The sequence below is a fragment of the Ciona robusta genome, chromosome 6, assembly GCF_009617815.1.
Source record: "Ciona robusta chromosome 6, ASM961781v2".
NCBI classification, from domain to species: domain Eukaryota; kingdom Metazoa; phylum Chordata; class Ascidiacea; order Phlebobranchia; family Cionidae; genus Ciona; species Ciona robusta.
In genome coordinates this window covers 3,752,369-3,779,139 of record NC_143240.1, presented here as the reverse complement: position 1 = coordinate 3,779,139, position 26,771 = coordinate 3,752,369, and the positions used below count along the sequence as shown (strand labels likewise).

The following is a 26,771-nucleotide window of genomic DNA, read 5'->3' as shown; positions in this document are numbered from 1 at the left end:
GATTAGATATAGGTAAAATTTACCATTTCTGTTTCAAAATCACCAGGTAGGACCACTGATGCATTATGGCCATACTTCACTGTAAAATATGAGGTAATAATGTTGTTTGTTTTGTAACAATGCAATCTCTATTACCTGTTTTTTCAAGGAAATCAAATTCTGTCTGAAACCAGAATTGTGACCTGGTAATAATAAAGAAAACGTTTCAATCAACTAAATAAATAACCAGTTATAGCAGCCATATTTTGGTCAGTTTTAATATTACAGCCATATTTTAAACATTACAGCCATATTTTAAACATTACATTTTAACTTCTGAAATCACTGAAGATGGTTTTAGTTTTAAACCAAATGTTTAAAATAAAGACAATTATATCATACATATGTGCTTTTAAGGTTGTATTAAAACAACCCATTATAAATTGACCGATAATTGCAACAAAATCTTGAATATAAGTTGTTGAAGGCTCTTATTTTTTTGTAATATACTTGTTTTAATCTCCAAACATTAGGACAATAATGCAATTATTCCCATTAAAAAGTGAACAATAATTTCAATAACTTTTGAACAGGACAAACAAAAACTTGACAACTTTGCCATTTTTTTCCGAGCTTCAGACAATGTAAGATCAGTGTTTCCAAGGATTTGGATTTCCAACAACAACTGATGAAGCAAAATGTAAGTTTCCTGGAATGTGAAGCACTGTTACTGGTAGAAATCTGAATGAATGTAACTCATTTATCCTCGCGTGACCGGTAAACAACGGTCATTACAACACAGGTGTCTTGTTTCCTACACTTTCTGCCTGCTCTCTATGTTACTTATTTATCCTACTGTGGTGGGGCAATGACAATGGTTATAACATAGGTGTTCTGTTTCTTACACCGCAAGCACGTCTACAAGTTACCGCATAAGTTTTTAATTTTTTGTATAGCTGACAATTTTAACAACAAATTAGTTACCACAACGTTGGCAGTGTCAAGCTTCGGACCCATAACCTTTGGACTAGAGGCGCAATAATCACTCTGTCATGACATCTCATGTAATAATAATACAAATACCTACCATTGTTGAAAAGAACCTTGCATTTAGTGTCCTTAATTGAAGAACTAGTTGATAAATGTTGATTTTGTTTTTGTATTTTAGTTGAAGAGCAAGCTGCTGATATGCCACAAACAATGAGGACGCTTCATCACTGAACACATTATGATGTAATAATTAAGGTAGGAATGATTGACAGTTATTTTTTGCATGGTGGGGTAACAACAGTCAGTATAACACTGGTGTTCGTGTTTCATACACCCCGTGCCTGCTTACAAGTTACCATGTATGTAACTTTGTCAGTAATTTTACTAACTGTTTTTGTACTATGACATTTTAAACAACCCGTGAGTCCTAGGATTTAGGCCACAGTTGGCCTATTACCTTAACATACAGTTTACAAATAAAAAGCATTTATTATAATACTTCATACCTTCCATAAACAATAACACTCGAGCCATCGGATATTTTTGTTGTGTTTTCCGTCACTTTGTTTACAAACCAAACAAATCTAGAACTTGTGCTTATGACATCATAATCAGCCCAATTTTTGAACTCAAACAAAAATATTTTCCGAGATATCTATATAATTTAAAAGTTTTGGTAAACAGATAATTACTCTAACTATGAATGAATGTAACTATTTTATCCACACGTGGAGCAATGCCAGTTGTGATGGGTGTTCTGTTTCATACATCCCAGGCCCTCTTCTTTAGGAGTTTTTAATGTATGGCTGACAACATTAGTGACCACTGTTTTTTTAAATTTGTCTCCGCCTGGTGCAGCAAAAACACTTGTTATAACATGGGTGTTCTGCTTCCCCTCAGGCCCGCCTTTTTACAAGTTTCTCATGTATGGCTGACAATTTAGACAGTTATCATACTGAGATCAGTAAATCTCAACACAAATCTAAATATAAATGTAAGGTTAGATTTACAAACTTACGCTTTCATATTCGTTTGTTTGGCTCAAAGCCTCCAGTATAATAATGCTAAAATAATCGAAATGCCTTTTCTCCAATGTTGAAACTTTTACATTGCCGTAAGTTTTACTTCTTTTCACTTTTGGATAAAACTGAAAAAACACAATATGTTGTTTCTTTAATAGAGAATGAATGTAACTTAATTATCCTTGCATAGCATGTGTGAGTCCACCTAATATATCTTCAGCAAGCGGTTTAGCTAGCCAAGTTGATTTCAGGTCTATATTGGTGTTCTGTTTTATAACCTCTTTTCTGCTTATGTCTGCCCAACAACATGTGCGCCTACAATAGTCGCAGCATGGAGCCTTGAACCCAGTATCTTCTGGTCGGTTTGCTCCAACCACCATGGGGCTATGCCCAAGTACACATATTTCCACATTAGTTGCAGCATGGAGCCTTGAACCTAGTATCTTCTAGAGTGAACAACAAACACAAAACTACTTACTTGAGTTCTTGTTTCTGGAAACCCCACAATAACCCTGCATTGTTGCGTCATAATCATCTCCCAGAATTTTACAAAACATTTCACTTGTCCAGCGATAAAAACCTTGGAAAGAAAAACAGTTAAAAGTCTTATTATAAAAACAGCAAAAGTGTTTGCCTTTTATACTCGATTCAAAAAGATAATTAAGTGAAAATATTTACTCAAATACAGTTTAAATAATTGTTTAAAAAAATTCTACATAACATATTTTCATTCATTTACCTGAGGATTTCCTTCATTCACATACTCCCCACTGATTGGTTGAATTGGTATTTTTACTAAAAAATATCAATAATGTAAAACAGTTAACCAGCGCAAACAACTTTTATTTGGTTTGTAACAATATTTTTACTGACACACAATTTTTCGGTCTCCGAAAGAATCCATTTTTGAAACAAAATTTAACAGCGCACCAATGTACCTAAATTCCGATGTAATTGCTATAATTTTATTAAAAACTGACGAAACATCAAACACTATATCAACTTACACATTTCATCTGAATCAACTTTTTCCGAAAAATCTATTTTTTTCATCTGAAATAAAGACTTTATTAAAAAAAAAAAAATAATAATTAATCAAAATGCAAACCATTTCTCCATACTGTAGAATGTACCCAGCGTTTGAATTTGAACTTAACTCTTCACATGTTTCCCAAAGCTTAGTTTTATCAATGCTATGATCAGTGACAAGGTCCTCAATGCATTCGTATACAACGTCATCTATGGTAAAATTGACAAATGATTGAATGAATGTAATTTGGGATAATGACAGTCGTAATAACACGGGTGTTCTGTTATATATACCCCGTGCCCGCTTATGAGCCACCACGTATGTAATTTAGTGGGTGATTGATGTTACTTTGGGCAATTAAAGGAATGAATTTAACTAAATGGTAGTCGTTATAACACAGGTGTTCTGTTTTATACACCTTGTGCCCGCTTATAAGCTACCACGTATGTTACTTTGTGGCTGATTGTTTTTGGGTTTCCACTGGGTTGGAACTTTCTCAAAAAAATTGTAAAAGTCAAAGAACTAAAACCTTACTTTTATAAGATTTATCACAATTGCAGTGTTGCTCATTCCTCGTATTAACATTATGTTGCCTTCTGTAAAACAAAGTGAATGGAAACACTGATTAGAATATATATTTCCTTAAATAAATATATATTAACATTTTCCTTTACAATGTTGATTTTATCTTCTGAAATCAATGAAAATAGCTTAAAAGTTATATGTCATATATATATATATATATAGTTGTTAATGTTTGTATTGAAACTGATTTCTTACCTTATAAAGAACACCACTGTAGCTATGACAACAAGCAGTAAAAATCCAATGGCGCAACACAACGCAATAAAAATGATTAATTCTGTTGAAAATCCAACCGTTGTTTCATCTGTTGAGAATAAACTTAGTCTTGAGAACACTGAACATAACAACAGTTACAACAAAGGTGTTCTGTTTCATACACTTCATGCTAGCTTACCACTTATTTAACTTATTTATCCTTGCGTGGCAGGCCATTGAAAGTAGTTATAAGTTATAACACGGTTGTTCTGTTTTATACTCCTTATGCTCGCTCACAAGTTACCACGTGTATAACTTATTTATCCTCACATTGCAGGGCAGCGACAGCCATTATAACACGGGTGTTCTGTTTCACACACCTTATGCCAGCTTGCATGTTAAACCATAATAACTTAGCTGAAACAAAATGTGAACCTGATATTTTTGTTGCACAATCTTCCCCCATGTACCCATCCACACATTGACAATGATAATGAGCCCCACTACTTATACAAGTCCCACTGTTGTAACATTCTATCACTTCACATGGATCAAGTAAGGTGTCTTAAAAAAATAAACAAATTTAAAAAAAAACAATATGCTTTTGCTTTCAGGCATATCATATTATAACTCTGGTTATAATTTTCTGGTGTTCTTTTAATTGTGATCTCAAAGAAACAATGCTTTTACCCCCAAAATGAAAAAAAGATGTTTCAGATATACTTGGCATTTGGCAATAAAAATACGGCATACATTTACATCATTATGTTTGTATTGTAAAAATAAAAGATTCGAAATAAATACTTGGTTGTTCGCAAATATATCCCATTGTTTCGTCACAATCCCCAGGAACCCATCGTAATTCTTTGCTCCCTGATTGGCTGACTATTTTCAAACAACTCCCTATGACATCATTTCCTGTTTCATTCCAGTATTGGAAGGTCATGTGACTTCCATCCAACCAGAACCAACCTAGATGGAAATTTTATCTTTGCGTGGCGGTGCAACAACAGTGATTGAGTATGAGTTACCATGTATGTAACTTAAAGGTTGATTGATTTTCTGTATAGCTGACAATTTAGACAACTCATTGGGAACCACTGGGTTTGAGCAATTACTCTTAAAAGTCTTGCAAAAGGAAAAGTTTACACCTTTACCACTGTACCATGGCAACTTAAGTATAATCTTACCATCTTCAGTTTTTGTTGCACCTATCCACAGTTGTACTTCCATACCACCATACATTGAACTTGTTTGGTTTTCAATAACATCTTGTGCTTGTTTGTCTCTTATAATAGCAAGTCCAGCTTCTTTGTTTAATTTACAAAGATTACTTGATCCAGAAAATGAAGAAAAATCATTGGTTTCAAAATTTATATGAATGAGGTTATTGTTGAAATCATTGCCTTCAAAATTTGCTGAAATTTTAAGGAAAAAGTTTGACATAGTAAAGATTAAATACCATAACATCTATTCTATACTGTAAACAAGTTAGGTCAGAGTTTATTACTCCAACATTGTATATGCACATTCTATTCTATATGGGTGAGGTCCTATAGTGAGGCACGCTATAAGACCTGGGATTTAGACCAAAGTTGGTCCATTACCCCAACATTGTATAATATATGCACATTCTGTTCTATATGGGTGAGGTCCTACGGCATAGCATGCCAATAAGATTTTCGACTCTACTCTTCTAGTCTCTTATAATTAACTTAATGTAGTACTAACCTTTTTTACAAAGATCGCCAATATATGCAGGTTTACAATCACAAGTAAAGTTGCCTTTCCATCTTATACAATTCCCACCGTTCTGACATGGATTTGGTTGGCATAAATCTAAACAACACAATTATACAAGAACACTATTACAGATATACAGGTTAGGATCTGGTGTTAGAATCATTTGAATAGGAGACTGACGATGCCATTTAGGCGAAATATATATCTTTATTATTATACAATTGATTGGACTTGATTTTTGGTCTGTTACGTGTTCGTAGAACCAGATCCTTACTGTATTTCTTTACACAAGAATCGTTCTGCCATATGAGCACCAGATCAGGGTCAGATTTGCGGAATTTATTACAAGTTTCTTACGGATATAATTGACAGCCTATTTCTAAACTAAACCTATCTATTTATACATCAGCTATTTAATATATTACGTTATGCCTGGTTACAACAACAGCAGTATATGTTTACCTGTTCGACATGTATCACCAATGTATCCATCCAGGCAGTAACAAGTATAATCATTAATTCCATCTAAGCATGTCCCACCATTGTTGCAAGGGTTCGTAGCACATTCATTCATGTCTGTAAATTGAGGTAAAAGAATAACATTGTTGGTGTAATGAGCCAACTAATCTAAATCCCAGGTCCCATGGCATGCCTCACTGTAGAACCTCACCCATATTAGGACCCTACCCCTCAGTAGGACCTCACCCATATAGAATAGAATGTCAATATGCAATGTTTGGGTAATGGACCAAAATAATGTATATAGAACAGAACAGCAAGTTAAAGGGTAAAGATAACAAAGTACCTGTTTCGCAGTTGGTTCCTGTATACCCAGCAACACATAAACAGTTGTAACTATTAATCCCATCCGTGCAGGTTCCACCATTTAAACAAGGGTTGACAGAACATTCGTCTATATCTAAAAATAAACAGCTAAAGCAACACTGATATAAAATAAAGTAAAAAATTTACCTATTTCACATATGTACCCAGTGTACCCATTCATACACTGACAAGTGAACTGGTTTATCCCATCTTTGCAGGTCCCACCATTAGCACAAGGCATTGAGGCACAGTCGTCTATGTCTGTAAAAAAAGTTTAATACACTGTTTAGTAAACAGGAGATATGGAAAAAGTAAATTACCTGTGGTGCAGTCAGCTCCTGTATACCCATTAACACATGCACAAGTAAAACTAGCCACCCCATCTGTGCAGGTCCCACCATTAAGACAAGGCATTGAGGCACAGTCATCTATGTCTGTAAAAAAAGAGTTAGAATAGCAATCTAGGAAAATGACCGGCGTTGTGGCAGAATGATTAGCGGGCCTGCGTCTAACCCAGAGGTTACAGATTCAAGGCTCGATGCTGCCACTATTGTGGCCATATGTGTCTTTGGGCAAGACATTTAACGGTAATTGCCTAAACTTAATTACCTGTCTCACAAATAGTTCCTGTATACCCATTAACACATGCACAAGTGAAACTAGCCACCCCATCCCAGCAGGTCCCACCATTAACACAAGGATTTGGGGCACAGTCGTCTATGTCTGTTAAGAAAGAGTTAAAAAACAATACTCTGGAATAGTAATTATTCTATGGAATATACAAAACACCTGTTTCACAATTAAATCCTGTATAACCAGCAGCACATGAACAAGTAAAACTAGCCACCCCATCTGTGCAGGTCCCACCATTAAGACAAGGGGTCAAGGCACAGTCGTCTATGTCTGTAAAAAAAACAGGTAAAGCAACAATAAGAAGAAACATTTAAAACAATATTAAGAAAAAATACAAATGTAAAATACATATTTACCTGTCTCACAATTAGTTCCTGAATATCCAATAAAACATGAGCATTTATATCCACCAGTTGCATGGCTACAGGTTCCATGGTAACATGGATTTGGTTGGCATAGATCTAATATGGGATAAATGTTATTTATATGATATCATTGCAAAAGCATAATTATCTATTTGACCCAATACAATAAAATAATCATTTCTTTTTGCCTATATTATAATAAATTTTACCGAAAGTTTCAAAGTTTGTTTACCTAAACAGCTGTTCTGGTAAAAACGTTTGTTATACAAACATTTTGTCGGGCACATTACAATAAACAACAATAGGTTTACCTATTTTACAATCTCCACCAGCATAACCATCCCTACACTGACAATAGTAACCATTGATTTCATCTAAGCAGGTGCCACCATTTCTACATGGATAGGATGCACATTCATTTATGTCTGTAAAGAAACAAAGGCAGCAATAGTATTTAGGAAATAGGATTCGGGGAAAAAGGGTGAATCGGTCTCACTTATTTAACCTCACACGAATATGCAACGTGGGTATGTTAAACTCTGCAACAAAATTACCTATTGTACAATTTCCTCCACTAAACCCAGCAGCGCATGTACATGTGTAATTAGCCACCCCATCTGTGCAGGTCCCACCATTAAGACAAGGCATTGAGGCACAGTCGTCTATGTCTGTAAAGAACAATAGTTCGGTTAACTTTAATGATCTACCAAACTTCCTACATATCCAGTATAACAGAAACATTTTAGTTATATTATCAACATGGTTTAAATACAAAAATGTATTTACCTAATGGTATAAATAGGCTACACAGCCCAGCTGGTAAAAAATCAAATTACCTATTTGGCAGTAAGTTCCTGTATATCCATCATCACAAAAACATTTAAATCCATAAGTTGTTCCATTACATGACCCATGATAACAAGGGTCCGGTATACATGGATCATCTGGATGAATGTAACTTATTTATCCTCATGTGGCGTAGCAAAGACGGCCATTATAACACGGGTGTTCTGTTTCATACACCTCTTGACCGCTTACTGGTTACAACGTATGTAACTTTGTGGGTTATTGTTTTGTTGAGATTATTTCGGCTGACACTCTAGACAACCCATAAGAGATCACTGGGTTTGAGCAAGTGTTTTACTCAAGAATACTTACAATGGTATCAGCATCAAGCTTTGAACCTGAAAACTCTGGGTTATAAGCAGACACATTAACCTGTTTCTGTTAAAATATCCTTAAAGACCTAAAACTTAAGCCACAAACCTCTCATACACATCCAGTTCTTTTTGCCACCATAATCAGCTGCTCCCCAAGCACCCAATATATTGTGGCAAGCACCATTGTCATTAAAGGCAAACACTAAGGTTCGACTTGTAGATCTTTGTTGTGACGGTTCATTTACCTTACATTTCTTCTTTGTATTATGAGGATACCAGTTTGTGAATGAAAAGCTAGTCCCATCCCCCCACCTCCAACTAGTTGAGCTACCCCCACATTTTCCCCCAATCCAGTAACCTCGTTCCCATGAACTCCAACCGTCTTCAATTATTTTTAAATACCTAATTTCGTTCTTAATCATGTTTTGAACATAAGAAGATTTTATATCTGCCAGTCTGCCACCTCTAGCATTACAATCTTGATTTGCTTCATCAAATGTTAATCGATAACTTGGCCCTTTGTTGAAGAAGGTGTATTCATACCCACTGTAATAGGCAACTGCATCTGGTTCTGTATAAAAACATTTTTATAATAGCACATGCACACTCTTCTTTCCATTAGAAATCTGTTTTTAAAGATTAGCATGTTTTAACAACTGTAATTTTGTCGCTGTATGTTTGTTTCAACTTTTCTTTAATCTGCGCTATCATATTCGCAAAGAAATATTAATATTATCAAATATGTTTAGCTATTTTATTATCAGCCATTGCTGGTAGTTCTGTAAGAACTAAAGCAAATTTAATATTATAAATTCTCACCAAAAACATTATTACATTCTTGTATATTCTTACTATTTACACCTAAAAAATTATTGAACTATTTTCAATATAGTAAACCATATATTCTTAAAAACTGTTTTATTATTAATATAAAACTATTTTTAATAGAAAAAACCATGTTCTTACCAGGCAAGGCTACAACTTGGGTAAGAAGCAAAGTAAAGCACGTCGCCATACACTTCATGTTGATTATAATAAGGTGCAAAGGTAGTTTGAGATTTCATACTTGAGTTGTTTGATTTATCCTTATCAGTTTTGTGATATTAGTCAAACATATTAAATATTACAACAAACAAGGTAATGTGAATGTCAATACTTGAACCTATGGGAAACTTATGGTAATTCAAATAAATTACAATAACAACAAACTACAATAACAAAGGCCATATAGTAGGTTGGGGTAAGATGGTTCATGTTTTCATTTTTTCATTGCCCCATTTGATAGTACCTAACGAATATTTACAGAGCTATAAATGCATTCTCACATTTGTATATTTTTAACCCCAAAGTACTATACATATATACTAAGCATTATTAACACACATTTCATTGCAACAATAAGACTTTTGCATAATGTCCTATACAGTAACTAACACTGCCACCATTGTGGGTGTATGTGTCTTTGGGCAAGACATGAAAATGGCAAAATTGGCAGGTTAATTGGCAAAAACAACATCCCATATAAGCCTATATCCACACACCAAGTCCCTGCTTTGGTTTGAGTTAGTTTTTGTGGTTGGAATGTTGGAGAAACGGTATTTGTATCACCTTGCCCTTTCCAACAAGTAATATGGTAGGGTGGGGGAAGATGGGACACCTTTTCAATCTATTTACTCGTCCCATTTGTTAGTAAACAAAGAACATTCAAACAATTATAAAACCGTATCCTCACGACTCCCATAGACCGTTGGTAATTGTTTAAAGCGCGATCAGGATATTAGGATATTATGTGCTAAAGGTGTCCTTTCCGCCCCCACCCTACTATACAATACAGAGGCTACGTGTTCTATATACAGTTTGCAATATGTAATAATTTTTACAACCGCTAGATGGGTTAGAGAGCTATTTAAGATTTAATTGGATAAAAATGCAACAGAATGTGTTTATAATCTGTCGCAGAAAAATTACCTTTGGCCGAAAAATATTAACCATGTTTGGTGTATAAATACGTATATAACCCAATACGTTATTTTCGTATGTTCAGATATAAAGACAGGAGGCCAAAATAATAAATATAGTAAGTTGGGGTAAGATGGAACATATTTTCATTTCCTTTTGTCGTCAAATTTATTATCAAACAGAAAATATTTACAAAATTACATAATCGTATCCTCACGACTTTAAAAAACAGTTGTTAATTGCCAAAAACACAATCAGAAAATATGGCACATTTCGTGCTAACGGTATCCATCTTACCCCACAGTACTATATAAGAAAATATATACCGCTATTTCTACATTTATATTATTTCCAAGCCTACTACGTCGATAATTAAACAAAACCGTGTTTAAAATTCCCGGTTACCGCTATGCCTTGGCGTGTGGTTACGAAATAATGTTTACTTAGCAATAAAATCGCATTTTGTCCGTGTTACATGTTTACGCCGTTAGTTCTGTATAAGATCGCTATCATCAGACGGCATAAGAATATCTCATAAAGCAGCGGCAGTGTTAAAGGTTTTGTAGAGCAGTTGCTATTTCGTTGCTAATGCTAATTTTTGGTATTAGCTTTTTGCTATTTTGGCGCCTTCGCATCAGTTATTTACTATTAATAGTCTGCTATTTTTGTGCTTTTTGCCGTCAATTTCGATTACCAATATGTAATTAAATAAGCAATTTTCTATTATCTGCTTTTATTGTTTCATTTTTTTGTTTCTTTGGACAGATATTAGGCCTATATACGTTATTGTACCTAATTTCGAAAGGGTACGTTTTATTTTGCCCAGCAGAATACGATGTATACTACGGTAAATGCAGTAGTGTTTTATTTACGGTTTCTTATTATTACATAGGCTATGATTAGAAACAGCCCCTTTCTTTAGTCCAATAAAATAAGTTTTTTTACCAGAAGCGATTCTTGTAATATAGTGGGGTGGGGGGAGATGGGACACCTTTAGCACGAAATATATAAATATCCTAATGGTATTTTAAACAATTAACAATGGTCTATGAAAGTCGCGAGGACAAGGTTTTATACTTCCTTGAATGTTTTTTTGTTTGCTACCAAAATGTATGAGAAAATAGAATGAAAAGGTGTCCCATCTTCCCCCTTCCTACTATATTATGTTTTGTAACGTGTTTACATATGCTTCATAATACCAAAGCAGCGCGTGTGTTGTTCTATTCATGTAGGGACGTCATGACGTCGCGGTTATTACGTTTACTTCGATCGGTAGGAGCAAGAACAAATATTAATATGTGGTGTAGGGAAATCTAACGGCTTTGATCTCCTTGTTTTTGTAGTAACCGTTGTTTTTCTCGGTTTAGATTGTAGGGAAGATGTCATGTTTCATACACCTCGGTAATGCTTACGAGTTATCACGTATACGTAACTTATTAATTAAAACTTGCAAGGTGGGGCAACAACAGTCGTTATAACACGGGTGTTCTGTTTCATACACCTCGTGCCCGCTTACGAGTTACCACGTATGTAACTTTGTGGGTGATTTATATTTTAATGCGTTACAAGTGTTACAGTAACTACCGTTAGATGTCTTGCAAAAGACTAACAACCGCCAACAACGGTAGCAGCGACGGGCCTTGAACTTATTACCTTTAGTTTGTATATAGCTGTCTGTAACGCGATGCGGTTTTGTTTGTGATAAAACAACTTCTTGCAGTTGAGTTCTGACACAAATTGCTTATTTGGATATACGGCAAAACATGTGGATTTATTATTTACTGATTTTTGGAATTACTGTGTCTAATACACAATGGGCAAGAAAAACTTCCGACAAAGAGAAGACAAGTTCCAATATCTTAGGACCGCATACGTTTCAGACGTTTTTAAACGAAGAAGTTACGAAATATCACTCCGATACTGGACCACCACCAGACTGGGTTATAGAGGCTTGCTCTGAAGTTGATCCTACAGGCACAATATGTATGGGGTTGTTCCACCGTTACCATGAAGTGTATTCTATGGAAGGCGACATTATGCTAGCAGGGCTGTTCCCTATACATCAAAACGAAGGCTGTCTTGACTTAGAAGATATGGGATCTATACAACGGATGGAGGCGATGGCTTACGCTGTACAGAAAGTGAACTCATGGCCCAATTTTATGAAGGTGAGGTTTTATATGCTACACATGTAGATTTAAAACCTTAGTATAGTGTATACACAATGTAATTGGTGTGTACACAGTATTTACCCTTTTCCTTATAAAAGTATGGAGTAATATTGGAAATTATACGTGTGCAAGCTTAGATTAACTCTTGCTCAAATCCCAGGTCCAATGGCGAGCCTCACTGTATGGTCTCACCCATATAGAATAGAATGTGCATATATAGTAAGGTGGGGGAAGTTGGGACACATTTTAACTCTATTTTCTCGTCCAATGTGGTAGTAAACAAGGAATTTTTAAAGAATTATAGAACTATATGCTCAAGACTCCCATAGACCGTTGTTAACTGTTTAAACCACGATCAGGATATTCGGATATTATGCGCCGAAGGTGTCCCATCCTACTATACAATGTTGGGGTAATGGGTCGACTCTGGCCTAAATCCCAGGTCCCATGACATGTCTCGTTGTGGGACCTCACCCATATAGAATAAGCAATCCTTACATAAGCGTAATAACCAGGTTTAATTAACTTTGTGATTTCATTCAGAATTTCACTCTTGGTTTCCGTATCTTCGATACTTGCAACTCCCAATCGATTGCTTTATCTCGAACACTGGGAGTTCTGCCACACTGCAACAACTGCACACATTATCCTGTTTGTTTTCCGTGAGTATATTACTACATATATAGTGGGGTGGGGGAAGATGGGACACCTTTTCGTCCCATTTTCTTGTCCTATTTTGTAGTAAACAAAAAACATTAAAGAATTATAAAACCGTATCCTCACGACTCCCATAGACCGTTGTTAAATGTTTGAAACTGGATCAGAACATTTGGATATTACGTGTTAACTGTGTCCCATCTTACCCCTACAGTACTATATATAGTATTGGTTGGGGTAAGATTGTTTATGCTTTTATTCTGTTTTATCGTCACATTTATAGCAAACAAAGAATATTTACAGAATTATATAGCCGTATCCTCACGACTTTAAAAACGTTTTGTTGATTGTTAAAAAACACGATCAGAAATATGAGATAATATGAGCTAACGGTGTCCATCTTACCCAAAATATATATATATATACACAACTCAGTAGTTAAATATGTCATGCCTCTGGTATCATACAGCGTAATAACCAAGCGTCGTATTTATCGGATATAAGTTGCAATTAGTTATGAATTTTCATTCCAGAGAATGTCCAACACTCGTAGCTGGAATTGTGGGACCAGAATCCAGTTCAAACGCTCTCTTGTCTGCGCATGCGTGTAACCTCGCCCTGACACCTATTATCAGTTACTTTGCAACGTCACTGGAGCTTACAGATAAAACCATTTTCCCGACACTATTCACTACTGTACCGTCCGACGATTTTCAGGTAAAATAATGCTTTTATTAAGTCTTAACTGCTGTGCCACAGAGGTTAGAGCGCTCGGCTCCTGACTAGAGGTTATGGATTCGAGGCTTGCCGTTGCCACCATTGTGGTCGTATGTGTTCTTGGGCAAAGCACTTAACAATTGCTCCAACCCAGTGGTCACTAATGAGTCGTCGTCTTTAACCTAAATTGTTATGTATTACAGGTGTCAGCCATGTTAGAACTACTTGAATACTTTGGGTGGACTTATTTCTCATTCATTCATACAAATGATAGGTAAGAGGCTCGTATTAACTTGTAAGCAGGCACGAGGTGTATGAAACAGAACATCTGTGTTATACTGACTGTCGTTGCCCGCCTACGCGAGCATACATGAGCTACATTTATTAATAAGATTCATTTATTTAACATACAATTTATACTGTACATGTTGTTTCAAAGAATTTGATTATTGCCGTAATAATAAGTGATAAGGCGCCTTGTGTGTATATATTAAATAGGCATAACGTATAGTTGTACTTAAAAACGTCAGTATAGAATAGCCTATGCTAAAATCATGTCACTTTGTAGTTGTCTGAAAGCTCAAACAACTAATGTGTGCATAAAATATTTACATAGTCTAAACCACCTGCGTTTAATGCTTTACATTGGTATGCTGGACAGTTTAAATCATTGCCTGTTTGCTGGGTTAACGCTGGCTGTTTGCCCAGGCAATAAAACCAAGAACTTCAAACATGATTCAATGTATCATTCGTTTTAAAGGGCAGATGTAGCTTGTATCCTGTCATCTTGCTTTTAGTAATATGCAACTTATTATTATGGGCGTCTGTGTCCCTGGGCAAGACACTTAACAATAATTGCCTAAACCAAATGGTCACTAAAAGGTTGTCTAAATTGTCAGCCATACACAAAGTTACATACGTGGTAACTCGTGAGCGGGCACGAGGTGCATGAAACAGACCAACCACGTTGTCCTGCTATGCGAGAATAAAGTTACATTCATTCATTCAAACTGCTAGTTATTACAGATACGGTAAAGACGCGCTCGACTACGTGCAAACTAATATGAAAGAAATGTGCCTCGCCTCCGTACAACAGGTAATAGCCTATTCTGTTCTAAACTATGAATGCAATATGTTAAAGGTCCGCACACCTCACGTTTAAGGAAACGGGTTCACGATTTAAAACGAAATAATCTGAAAAATCTCCCAGATATTTTTTACCCACTAGGTAATTAATGTTGTAGCTCGCCAGCAGACACGCGAGGTGTGCAAAACAGAACACCCGTGTTATAACGACTGTCATTACTCCGCCATTATGCGAGGATAAACAAGTTAAATTTATTCACTCATTCATATAGTAGTGCGGGGGAAGACCTTTAACACATAATATCCAAATAGCCTGATCGTGTTTTAAAGAATTGACAACGGTCTGTGGAAGTCGTGAAGATACGGTTTTATAATTCATTGAATGTTCTTTGTTTACTACCAAATGAAAAGAGAAAACTAAACGAAAAGGTGTCTCATCTTCCCCCACCCTACCATATATCACTATCTTATCACATGCAGGTATCCGGAGACGGTAGTAATTCTTCGTACGACGAAGTGGTTACCACACTACTAAGATACAAAGATCAAAGCCAGACAAGTGTGGTGATCGTCTTCACTGATGGAATTTCAGCAAACAAATTGTTTTGTGTAAGTTGTTGTATCATTAATGTTTTATCCTCGCGTGGCGAGAAATCGTCGGTCGTAAAGACGAAAATTGCTCCGACCGAGTGGTCTCTTGTGAGACGTCAAAATTGTCATCCTTACAGAAAATATTACCCACAAAGTTACATAAGTGGTAACTTTTAAACGGCACGAGGTGTACGAAACAAAACACCCGTGTTATAACAACTGTCGTTGCCCCGCCATGCTAGGATAAACAAGTTACATTTATCCATGTAGTTAAAAAGAAATCTTCGTTTGTATTATTTTTTCCACCAGGCCGTTGATCGTGCAAATGCCACCGGTAAATTCGTGTGGATCGGTAGCGAGGGTTGGGGGGTCAGTTTAAACGATATATCAGATAACCTGCATGTGGCGCAGGGATCTTTAACATTCACACCACATACTGAAATCGATCCAGAGTTCGACGAATATTTTCAGGTTCGCCAGTTGTATAGTGAAGTAGTAATAGGGTATATGGTTTCGATTGATCATCTATATGCGACCATTAGAAAAGGTAACTTCAGTATAAAGTTTTACTTCTTTCTACAATGTAAAACAAATATGACAGAATTCGATGAATAGTACAGCCTCCTTTATGTGCAGTGTAGTATAATAGGCTTTTTTGACGAATCCGTTTCTAAACAACCTTTTATGAAATCCCTACATAGGTCAAAGCTAACGTAACCCCCGTTTCGACTATATTTGCCTGAACTTTACCGCGTAGCATAGTGGATATACTCGTTATAGTATACGACACATATGTTAGATTATTATTATTTCATCAACAGAATTTGAACGTCACGCACAATAATCCATGGTGGAAAGAAATCTGGAAAGACCATTTTAATTGTAATTGGACAACACGAAGAAACGAAGGTAGATGAAGGATTACATACGTAGTAACTTGAGGTGTATGAAACAGAACACCCGTGTTATAACGGCTGCCATGGCCCCACCATGCGAGGATAAATAAGTTACATACGTGGTTGTCAGCAGGCACAAGGCGTGTGAAACAGAATACCCATGTTGTAATCGTTGTCCCGCCATGCGAGGATAAATAAGTTGCATATGTGATAACTCGTAAGCGGACACGAGGTGTATGAAATAGAACACCCGAGTTATAACGACTGTTGTTGCCCCGCCACGATCTTATACACACGTTACATTCAATTCAATATCATATAGTAGGGTGGGGGAAGATAGGACACTTTTTCATTCTATTTTCTCGTCGCATTTAGTGGTAAACAGAAACAATTTCAAAGAATTATGAAACCGTATCCTCACGACTCCCATAGACCGTTGTTATTTGTTTAAAACACGATCAGGGTATTTGGATATTATGTGCTATAGGTGCCCCATCTTACCCCACCCTACTATACAAATGATATCCTGTGTTATATTCCTAGAGAACTCATGTTGGAATTATAAACATATTGACGAAACGAACGGCTATCTTCCTGACTCTACAGTCTCCTTAGTAAACGACGCTGTATACGCGTTCGCCTACGCAATCAGTGATTACGTCAACCATACTGATGACATCATCAGCGAGAACGGTGACTTCATCGTCCCACCATGGAAGCTGATCAACTATATTCGAAAGATTTCGTTCCCTGGTAGCGCCCAACGTAGGGAAATAACCTTGGGAAAGTCGATAGCTTATTACGATTTAAACAATCTGCAGATAAATGAAAATGGAACGTGAGTGCTTCAATGTAGTGGTTAATATGTTGTAGCACTCTGGGTGTTGGGGTAATTAGCTTACTATGGCATAATTCTTTGTTCGTTTATATATTTTGATCTTGCTATAATATATTGTAGGTGCTGGGGTAATTAACTGACTCTTGGATAAATCTTCGTTCATGTATAGTAGGGTGGGGGAAGATGAGACACTCCCATATACCATTGTTGATTGTTTAAAACACGATCAGGCTATTTGGATATTATGCGTTAAAGGTGTCCCATCCTCCCGCACTCTACTCTATATATCTTGCCACGCTGTAGAAAGTTATACATGCAGTAAGGTGTATAATATAGGTACCGTTTGCACAATTCCCATATTTCCCAACAGTTTAAAGATTTAACAACGCATTTTAGAGACGGTTATATAATTCCGTAACTATTCTTTTTTCAGTACCAAATAGGACAATAAAATAGAAAAAAAACATGGACCATCTTACCCCAACAACCTTTTATACTTGTATACATTATGTAGTTTCGACTACGTTCGAGTTGGAAGTTGGGATTCAGTGGATGGCCTTATACTAGATGCTAGTGCTATACAATGGCCGGATCATAGGAAGACACCAATATCTTATTGCTCAGAGTTTTGTCATCCTGGCGAGGTAAGATCATAAGGGGAATGATAATTGCGTAAGTTTTCAATTGGACATGATATGTTGGTTTAATTGGTTATGATATACTTTTTTTCTGTGTAAGGATGATGTTTGGCAATGAGACAAAGTATGGATCCTGAGAGGTTTAGACGGGAAGTAGTCCATTACCCCATTCAACACCCAGGGAGCTACCATCTAGGTCCCACTGAGAGACTTTATATACGCTTAATAATATAGGCTCTAATAGAGCTCTATGTCTACTTTGTATTGATGAGGTCCTGAAGTAAAACACATGATGGGACCTGGGAATTAGACCAGAGTTGTCCATTACCCCAATATTGTATATACACATTCTATTCTACATGGGTGAGTTCCTACATTGTGGCACACCATGAAACCTAGGACTTAGGACAGAGTTGTCCCATTACCCCAACATTGTATGTGTACGTTCTATTCTATATAAGTGAGATCCTACAGAGAGGCATGTCAAGGGTGAAGTTCTATAGTAAGGCATATAATGGGTCCTCAGATTTAAGCTAATTACTTTATGTTATCTTATGAAAAAAATAGAAACCTTATCAGTTATTTTACCTCCAGGTCCAAGTATTGATAAAGATAGCTTGCTGTTGGGATTGCGAGAGGTGCGCACAAGGTTCTATAGTGGTTAACAATACGAGGTGTCAGGTAAGATATTGCCAAGGACCTTTTATTGTCTAAAACATCCACCATTGTGAGTGAATGTACCGTTGAACAAGAACTAAGGAAATAATCACCCAAAAAGTTACATACATGGTAACTCGTAAGCTGGTACGAGGTGTATTAACACCTGTGTTATAACGACTGTCGATGTCCCGCCATGCGAGGATAAATAAGTTACACGCAAGGTAACTCGTAAGCGTTGAGCTTTGAATCAGGTACCCTGAAGTATATTTAATGTAATCAATCTACCAACAGTACTACGGTAGCAATACCTGAAAACTTCCGAATATTTACTTTTATATAACCTCCAGGAATGCCAGGACTTTTATTGGCCCAACTCGAACTACAGCCGGTGTGTTCCCTTGGAGTTAGAATACCTACATTGGTACGAAGCCCCTGCAGTCCTGTTAAGCGTATTCGCGTGCGTTGTATTGTTGTGCGCGGTATTCACCTCCATATACTATATCCGGGTAAGTATTTTAATAAAATTTTGATTTTTTTGAATTTTGTTTGGGTCAATTGAAAATTAATGCATAAAGTGTTGGGGTGTTTTATTATTATTATATAGTAGGGTGGGGGAAGATGGGACACCTGTTCATTCTTTTTTCTCTTCCAATTTGGTAGTAAACAAAGAACATTCAAAGAATTATAAAACCGTAACCTTACGACTTCTTTATACTTTTTGGTAATTGTTTAAAACAAGATCAGGATATTAGGATATTATGTGCTAAAGGTGTCCCATTTTCCCCCACCCTACTATAGAAACTATAGATAAATACAGTTAACAATATGTTTATTACTATTAATATAGTGCGTTTGGATATGATGGTCCATGTTTTCTTTCTCTTTTATCGTCCAATTTGGTAGTAAACAAAGAATATTTACAAAATTATATTAACGTATCCTCACGACTTCCATAGACCGTTGTTAATTGTTTAAAACATGATTAGAAAATATGGGATATAATGTGCTAACGGTACCCATCTTAAACCGCTGTAATATATAGTTGGGTGGGGAAGATGGGACACCTTTAGCACATAATATTCAAATATCCTGATCGTATTTTAAACAATTGACAAGGATCTATAAAATTCGTGAAAATATGGTTTTGTAATTCTTTGATTTTTCTTTGTTTACAACCAAATGGAACGAGAAAATAGAAGGAAAAGGTGTCCCATCTTCCCCCACCCCACTATATTAATAATACGCCCTTATACATACAGCACAGACATGATAGACTTATAATGGCAAGCGGTCGTGAACTAATGTCAGTGATCATGTTTGGGGTTATTATTCAATGTGTGATGGTGTTTTTCATCATTGCTAAACCAACCGAACATACATGTTTTATATACAGGTGAGCATGAAGTGTATATCTGATTAAGTTTAAGCATTATATGTTATTAGGTATCGAATGAGCACATTGTATTAAATTAGTAAATAGTGCTTACTTATCCTCGCGCGGCGGGGCAACAGCAGTCGTTATAATATATAATTTATATACAGGTGAGCATGAAGTGTATATCTGATTAAGTTTAAGCACTATGTTATTAGGCTAAGTGGTATCGAATTAGCAGATTATATAAAATTAGTAAATAATGCTTATTTATCCTTGCGTTGAGTGGCAACTTCATAGGTTATACCAAAGTTAGTATAGACTAACTTTACTAACTTTACTATACTAACTTTGGGTTATACAAGAGTGTTCTGTTCCATACACCTCATGTCCGCTTAAAAGTTACCACGTATGTAACTTAATTATCCTCGCATGGCCGGGCAAAGACAGTCGTTATGTAACACGGGTGTTCTGTTTCACATACCTCATGTCCGCTTATTGGTTACCGCGTATGTAACTTATTTATCTGATCTTATTAACGTTTCTTAAGTTAATAAAGGAGAAGTATAATGAGCTGATTCGATTACATTGAATGAGTCGGTGTTGTCTACTTAACCTCTCATCTTATGCAACTGCTTAAAAGATACTTTTATAACAACTTTGTGGTTGATTGTTTTTTTCTATATGGCCGACAATTTGGTCAACCCATAAGTGGCCACTTGGTGCAATTGGTGTTAAATCTTTTGCCCACTATGGATAAAAGTGTCTATAGCCCAATCAAACATTGTGAATGCTGATGCTGCCATGCATAATATTAAGTCTGTACAGCTCTTCTGGATATTTTACATTATGGATTGGAAAAAAATAAGTAATACTTAAAAATCTCCAAAAACCCCCTTTTTTCTAAAGTAAACACGTTACCTACCTATAAAAATCACAGCTTAAATTTTGCACTTTCAGGTTTATTTTCGGGTTAGATCTCACAATATCTTATGCTGCCATCGTAGTCAAGTCAAACCGAATATTCCGGATATTCAGCCATGGTTTGAAGTCAGTTGCTCCACCAAGATGGACGAAGACGCATCATCAGTTGTTGATAACTGGATGTATTGTACTTATTCAGGTATGTAGTGCATTCAGTTATACAGGATAAGAGCCTGTGCTACGAAAACGTAACAGACAAAAAGTCCCACCAATTGTTTAAATAATTGTATCTTGTCTGTCATCAATCGCACCCACAAAGTTGCCCATACAGGATTACTCTTTAGCGGGGTGTATGAAACAGAATAGTAGCACATACAATTCATTGCAAAACAGCATGCCCTAAAATTACTTTAACCACATTATTTTATTTGAGATAAGTCCTTAACCGTAGTTTCTCTAACTCAGTGGTCACTAACTGGTTGTCCAAATTGGCAGCAATACCATGAAATCACCCACTAAAGTACATACGTAATAACTCGTAAGCGGGCACGAGGTGTATGAAACAGAGCATCCGTGTTATAACGACTGTTCCATTATGGGCGCCTTCAACAGGGTCAAAATAGAAGCACAGCATGCAATTCAATGCAAAGCAGAATACAATTATCCCAATCACGTTACTTTTCTTCCAGATTATCGTCGTGTCTTCCCTATGTCTCATCTTTCCCCCCAAAGTTGTGAAGTACCAAGCCAAACCAGGACTAGCTGAACTTGCATGTAGTCTGGATAATAACGTCACTATATTGTTGCCACTATCGTACAACTTTCTTCTAATTGTTCCATGTTTATATTACGGGTAAGTTAGGTATTGGAACCACCTATATTCATACACTTATGCAATAATTTGCAAGTTAGATTCAGCTGGCTAATTGGATAGTCCTTTAGTGACCACTGGGTTGAAAAAAATGAAAGGCCCCAACACCATATTATAGCAGCATCTATTTTTGAACTTGTCTGTTATCAAAAGACAAATATATACAATGGTGGCAGCATCCAGCCTCGAATCCAGTACCTTCCGATTACATCCGTTGTTAATTGTTTAAAACACGATTAAGGATATTTGGATATCATGTGTTAAAGGTGTCCCATCTTTCCCCACCCTACTATATACAATTATCTTTAACTTCCTTTCCACTACTGGGTTGAATGAATTATCATCGAAGGTATCGCCCATACTTACAATGGCATTATTTTCGGACCCAGTATCCTCAAGTTACACATATTCCAAAAAAAACAACCACAATAGTAGCCACACCGAGGCTCGTACCCAGTATTCTCTCATTACTACACATAATCTTTATTTTTAATTTCAGTTGGAAAACCAGGAACCTTCCAGCCAACTTCAACGAGTCTCGTTTCATAGCGTTCACAGTATCAACAACATTAGTTGTGTGGATCGCATTTATTCCAACTTACTTGACTGTTGGTATCAGGTAAGATACGCTTTTACAACATTTGTTAAAAAATGTGTCCTAGGGCAAGACACTTACGGCAATTGCTCCAGCTTCCGGTTCAAAAAATGAAACACAAAGTTTTATACGTTGTAGTCTAAGCGGGCACAAGGTGTATGAAACAGAACACCTGTGCGGTGCCGACAGTCGTTGCCCTGCTACGTGAGGATAAAGTAAGTTACATTTATTTACTATTTAAATTACACCCCTGTAATATATTACTAGATAAAACAGTAGCATAATAATTTAACTATTTCCAGCCAAGACACGTCATCAAAAATCCACGTTGAAATTCTCGCCACAGTTGAAATAATGAGCGCTGCCAATACTCTGGCTTGTTTGTTCCTTCCTAAAATCTACGCCCTTAAGTTTCTGACCACAACATCCTGGCATGTGGCCGCTTCATTTAAAACGAAGGGTAGAAGAAACAACTCGAGGAATTGTGAGAACTGCGGGTCAGGCGATAGGTCTGATAATGCTCGGTTTCGGAAGGTACGTTATTTGACATATTTAGTTTAACGATTATCGTTTAACAGTAATTGCCCAAACCCAGTGGTCCTTATGGGTTGTCCAGATTATCAAACATGCAGAAAAACAACCACCCACAAAGTTATACGTGGTAACTCGTAAGTTGGCACGAGGTGAATGAAACAGAACACCCGTGTTGTAATGGCTGTCGTTGCCCCAACATGCGAGGATAAATAAGTGACATCATTCGTCTAAGCCAACCATTAGGTACCTTAAGATTATCTATGGTATACAATTAATGTTGTTGTAACAATACATGCTCGTTAATTGTTTCGTTAACGCCATAATCATCAAGGCTGTACTATGATAATTGGTCTTAGTTTTAGAAGGTGCCTGTTAATCGTAACTTGCGCCTGTTTTTCTTTTTTTTCAGGTGTCATTCACACCTTTTGTTCCAAGGGATGGCATAGTAGGGATACAGAGACTAGGTGAGTTATAATATAATATATACTTGTAAGACATTATAGGTCTAAAATAGGTTACTGTATATTTAATTATAGGCAGTATAGGTAGAATTAGTTCTTTTATATCGCATTGTATATCTTTAAAAACACTTCATTAAAACTTATATTTATAAAGCTTTGGAACGGGGTTTGAGTTAGCTGGACTATATACATGTATATAGGTATATACTGTACTGGTATAAAGCTTTTTGACAAAATAATTTAGCATTGCATAAAAGAGTAGACAGAATAGATGTATAGTACTATTAAATAGGGTGGGTGTCGTTAGAACATAATATCCCATATTTCTTAGTCATGTTTTGACACAAAAAACGCTCTTTTAGAGTCGTGAGAATACTGTTAGATAATTCTGTAACTATTTTATTTACTGCTAAATTGTGAACATTCTTTGCAATAAACTAACACTATACCACAGCAGTTCACATACATTAATGACCTATTATGTTCCTTTACCCATTATCTCGTATGCTGAATGACCAAATATCTTTAATAAACCTCACCAAAGGTATACGAAGAGCATCAAGCGCTGGGGATGCGACCACCACAAGTAAGAAGGTTTCGTTCCCTTCTTATATAGAAGATAACATACAACAGGTAAATACGAACTCTCATATGCGTTTATGCTTATATGTATCTGGTAGTTATAATGGTGTCATATAATAGTGACGTCATCACGGAGTGACGTCATGGGTTAATCATGTACACTGGTGTTGTATGGAATACTCAAGACTTTAGGATTTAAAAATAAAATATTTTTTATTTGTGACGTATTTTTATGGTGACGTCACGATTATATGACGTCATTTCCCCCTCATATCGTTGTTGTATATTTCATAGAGCGACATTCTACGGCGACGAAGTCTCTCCGTGAGCGCACCTGATATTACGTCATTAATGATGACGTCATCAGAGGAACGACCATCGCTGTGGAGAAGTAAGACGGAGATGGATGGAAGAAGTAATAAAGTGGATGCTAAGAAAGAAAAATATTTATCGTAAGTAGATAAACTACATCTGGCTGACAATTGCTACAAACAATTAGCGACGATGACTGTCGTTACAACACAGATGTTCATAATGCCAGCTTACGAGTTACCATACGTAACTTTGTGGGTGGTTGTTTTTTTAATATGGCTGACAATTTATACAACCCATAAGGAACCATTTGGTTAGAGCAACTGCTGTTAAATGTCTTGCCCAAGGTCACATATACGCCCACAATAGTAGCAGCAGTGCTGAGCTTCGAACCCATATCCTCTGTTCAAGAGGCCAGCGCTCTAACCCCAATAAGAAGCAACGATCGCTGTGTAAATATACAATCCCTACATCAACCTATTATATTAATATAATTTTATATACAGAAGCTTGTGCAATAGTTTCCCGACACAAGATTTGTGTTCAGTACCTGCACATAACTCTAACCTTTATAACGTTTCCATTCAGACCAGTATTAGAGATACCTTCATTTGAGTTGAGGATCGCCACACCGAAGCTGAAACGGCGAAGTATAAAACCAGACGATGATTCTACATATGTTAAAAAGAGCAATTCTGGGACAGCGCAAACGAAAACAGACGTATTTTTGAAAACCCCATTACCAGATTTTCGAAGAGTATCCAATGCAAGTGCTGTCAGCAATATTGACGTCATGAGGGGTTCTGTGACGGACAATTACACCTTGGGTGACGCAGATGACGTCACGGAGCATCCAAATCATATTACCCCAAGTTCCCCCACACTAAAAAACGGAAATATGAATTACTATATGGCCGAAACCGTACCTGAGAATTTACGTGTAAATATCCCACCAAAACTGGTGGAAAACGTAACCCCTGCTACTGTATTTTGCCATAACGACCAGTTGGGTAGGGCTAGGAGCTCTTCTGACGCGGCTGGCAAATACAACAACAGATATAACAGTCCGGTTAGGCGTGTTAGTATACCGGGTTTATCATATGAAGATTCAAACGACAGTTCGCCGCCTAAAACGGCCAGAGTCGTAGCATACTCGGTAACCAAAATTAAAAGAAGAAAAAATGTTTATTGATAAGTTTTGTGGGCGTATGAAACCAGTATTCTATTTTGTTTGTGTTTTTGTAGTTTATCACAGTATACCTCATGCGTTTGCGTTATACTAACGTGTTGGAGTTAGTATTCTCTTTTAACGTCCCATTTGGTATTAAACAAAGAACATTTACAAAGTTGTGTTGATTGTTGTAAGGGTGTTTTCAGAGAGTTTAAAACCAAAGCCACTTTTTGCGTTAGGAATTAAGTAAATCCATTCAAATTTTAAAACAAAGCAATTTCAATTGCTATTACATCGACAAATTCCCCTTGTATGCTCCCTATAATAACCCGGAACCAAGACAGTCGAGCGTGACATGAGTCACGTCACGTTCCCGAAGACCAAAAGTATGTTGTTTACATACAAAGCGTTTAGACGCATTTTAGTGCAAACAAAAAAGTAATAAATATGGCTATGTTATCAGCAAGTGTATTTATTTATTACAAGTGGGGAAGTTATCTTCTGGCAATTGTTGGTACATGTTCTTGCTCCTAAGTGTATTATAAGTGTGAAAGAGTTATTTTGGCAATCGTTTGGTTGGAACCTTAAAGAAAAGATCGGTTCGGTAGCCTTTTTATGTTAAAGTTTACAGTTTTGATTATTGGAACACGTACAAGTGGAACTTGTAGCCCAGAGAAAATAACTGTTAGATTACTATACATTTTAAAGTTCACAGTTTTAGTTTTAAATTTGTAATATTAAAGCTCTAAGCACATAGAGCAGTTATAAACCAGTGCTTAAAGTTTTCCTTATTCCTGTTTTCTTCCCACGCAAAGTAAGCAGCGCATAGGGTTTGAGGCAAGTTGTGTCTGGTGTGCCATGCAATCCTTGCCTGCGATGCAGTTAGTAGTACAGTGTTTAGTTTACTGTGTAAAGATTACATTTTATTTGTATTTACAGTTTGTTTACAAGTTAAGAAAGTAGCTTTTGGAGTTTTATGTTTAATATAGTACATTACTGTGGAGTAAGATAGATACCGTTATAGAACATATTACACAGTTGTGAGGGTACTGTTATAGTCATGTAAATATTGTTTTACTACCAAATGAGACGATAAAGGAGAATAAAAACATGTCCCATCTTACCCCAACATATCATGCTCAATCTGATATGTATAGTAGGGGTGGGGAAGATGGGACATATTTACATTCTATTTTCTTGTCTCGTTTA

At 36.4% G+C, this 26,771-nt stretch overlaps 2 protein-coding genes across 8 annotated transcripts; one reads left to right on the top strand and one right to left on the bottom strand.

The window, feature by feature from the left end:
• Nucleotides 1–84: 84 nt before the first annotated feature.
• On the bottom strand, nucleotides 85–9,085 carry LOC149735071 (uncharacterized). 2 transcript variants are annotated; one of them, XM_089879757.1, is made up of 19 exons: nucleotides 6,979–7,091; nucleotides 6,690–6,803; nucleotides 6,517–6,630; nucleotides 6,350–6,463; nucleotides 6,007–6,120; nucleotides 5,533–5,640; nucleotides 4,992–5,219; nucleotides 4,606–4,773; nucleotides 4,237–4,365; nucleotides 3,802–3,910; nucleotides 3,556–3,617; nucleotides 3,100–3,230; nucleotides 2,999–3,044; nucleotides 2,731–2,786; nucleotides 2,470–2,571; nucleotides 1,988–2,116; nucleotides 1,476–1,624; nucleotides 1,067–1,196; nucleotides 85–688 (listed from the first exon to the last, which is right to left on the bottom strand). In XM_089879757.1, exons 2-19 carry the CDS (start codon nucleotides 6,781–6,783, stop codon nucleotides 509–511), a joined length of 2,163 nt encoding a protein of 720 aa, XP_089735883.1. In that variant the 5' UTR covers nucleotides 6,784–6,803; nucleotides 6,979–7,091; the 3' UTR covers nucleotides 85–508. The 2 variants fall into 2 exon arrangements, with proteins under 2 accessions (XP_089735883.1, XP_089735884.1); XM_089879758.1 differs by lacking the exons at nucleotides 85–688; nucleotides 1,067–1,196 and adding exons at nucleotides 7,159–7,272; nucleotides 8,634–9,085 and having other exon boundaries at nucleotides 1,460–1,624; nucleotides 6,979–7,092.
• Nucleotides 568–25,737, top strand: LOC149735070 (metabotropic glutamate receptor 3-like). 6 transcript variants are annotated; one of them, XM_089879739.1, is made up of 25 exons: nucleotides 568–679; nucleotides 1,148–1,224; nucleotides 5,563–5,683; nucleotides 9,497–9,566; nucleotides 12,367–12,654; nucleotides 13,201–13,319; nucleotides 13,848–14,031; nucleotides 14,235–14,305; nucleotides 15,058–15,127; nucleotides 15,598–15,726; nucleotides 16,018–16,179; nucleotides 16,530–16,617; nucleotides 17,148–17,442; nucleotides 17,957–18,086; nucleotides 18,675–18,761; nucleotides 19,088–19,246; nucleotides 20,000–20,133; nucleotides 21,073–21,235; nucleotides 21,726–21,889; nucleotides 22,407–22,526; nucleotides 22,805–23,036; nucleotides 23,446–23,500; nucleotides 24,042–24,130; nucleotides 24,374–24,531; nucleotides 24,980–25,737. In XM_089879739.1, the coding sequence occupies exons 5-25, from the start codon at nucleotides 12,472–12,474 to the stop codon at nucleotides 25,581–25,583; spliced, it is 3,396 nt and encodes a 1,131-aa protein (XP_089735865.1). In that variant the 5' UTR covers nucleotides 568–679; nucleotides 1,148–1,224; nucleotides 5,563–5,683; nucleotides 9,497–9,566; nucleotides 12,367–12,471; the 3' UTR covers nucleotides 25,584–25,737. The 6 variants fall into 6 exon arrangements, with proteins under 6 accessions (XP_089735865.1, XP_089735864.1, XP_089735862.1 ...); XM_089879738.1 differs by having other exon boundaries at nucleotides 9,497–9,574; XM_089879736.1 differs by having other exon boundaries at nucleotides 9,497–9,574; nucleotides 12,207–12,654.
• Nucleotides 25,738–26,771: the final 1,034 nt, after the last annotated feature.

Excerpts from the sequence above, each read along its gene's own strand:
- LOC149735071 (XM_089879758.1), bottom strand. The coding sequence starts at position 8,949 with ATGATTAAGAACGAAATTAGGTATTTAAAAATAATTGAAGACGGTTGG. Across the intron at positions 6,121-6,349 it reads AGGAACCAACTGCGAAACAG|ACATGAATGAATGTGCTACG; the intron begins GTACTTTGTTAT and ends CTCAATTTACAG. Across the intron at positions 3,618-3,801 it reads ACAGTGGTGTTCTTTATAAG|AAGGCAACATAATGTTAATA; the intron begins GTAAGAAATCAG and ends TTTGTTTTACAG.
- LOC149735070 (XM_089879734.1), top strand. The coding sequence starts at position 12,250 with ATGTGGATTTATTATTTACTGATTTTTGGAATTACTGTGTCTAATACA. Across the intron at positions 20,134-21,072 it reads CATACATGTTTTATATACAG|GTTTATTTTCGGGTTAGATC; the intron begins GTGAGCATGAAG and ends TTGCACTTTCAG. Across the intron at positions 21,236-21,725 it reads GATGTATTGTACTTATTCAG|ATTATCGTCGTGTCTTCCCT; the intron begins GTATGTAGTGCA and ends CTTTTCTTCCAG.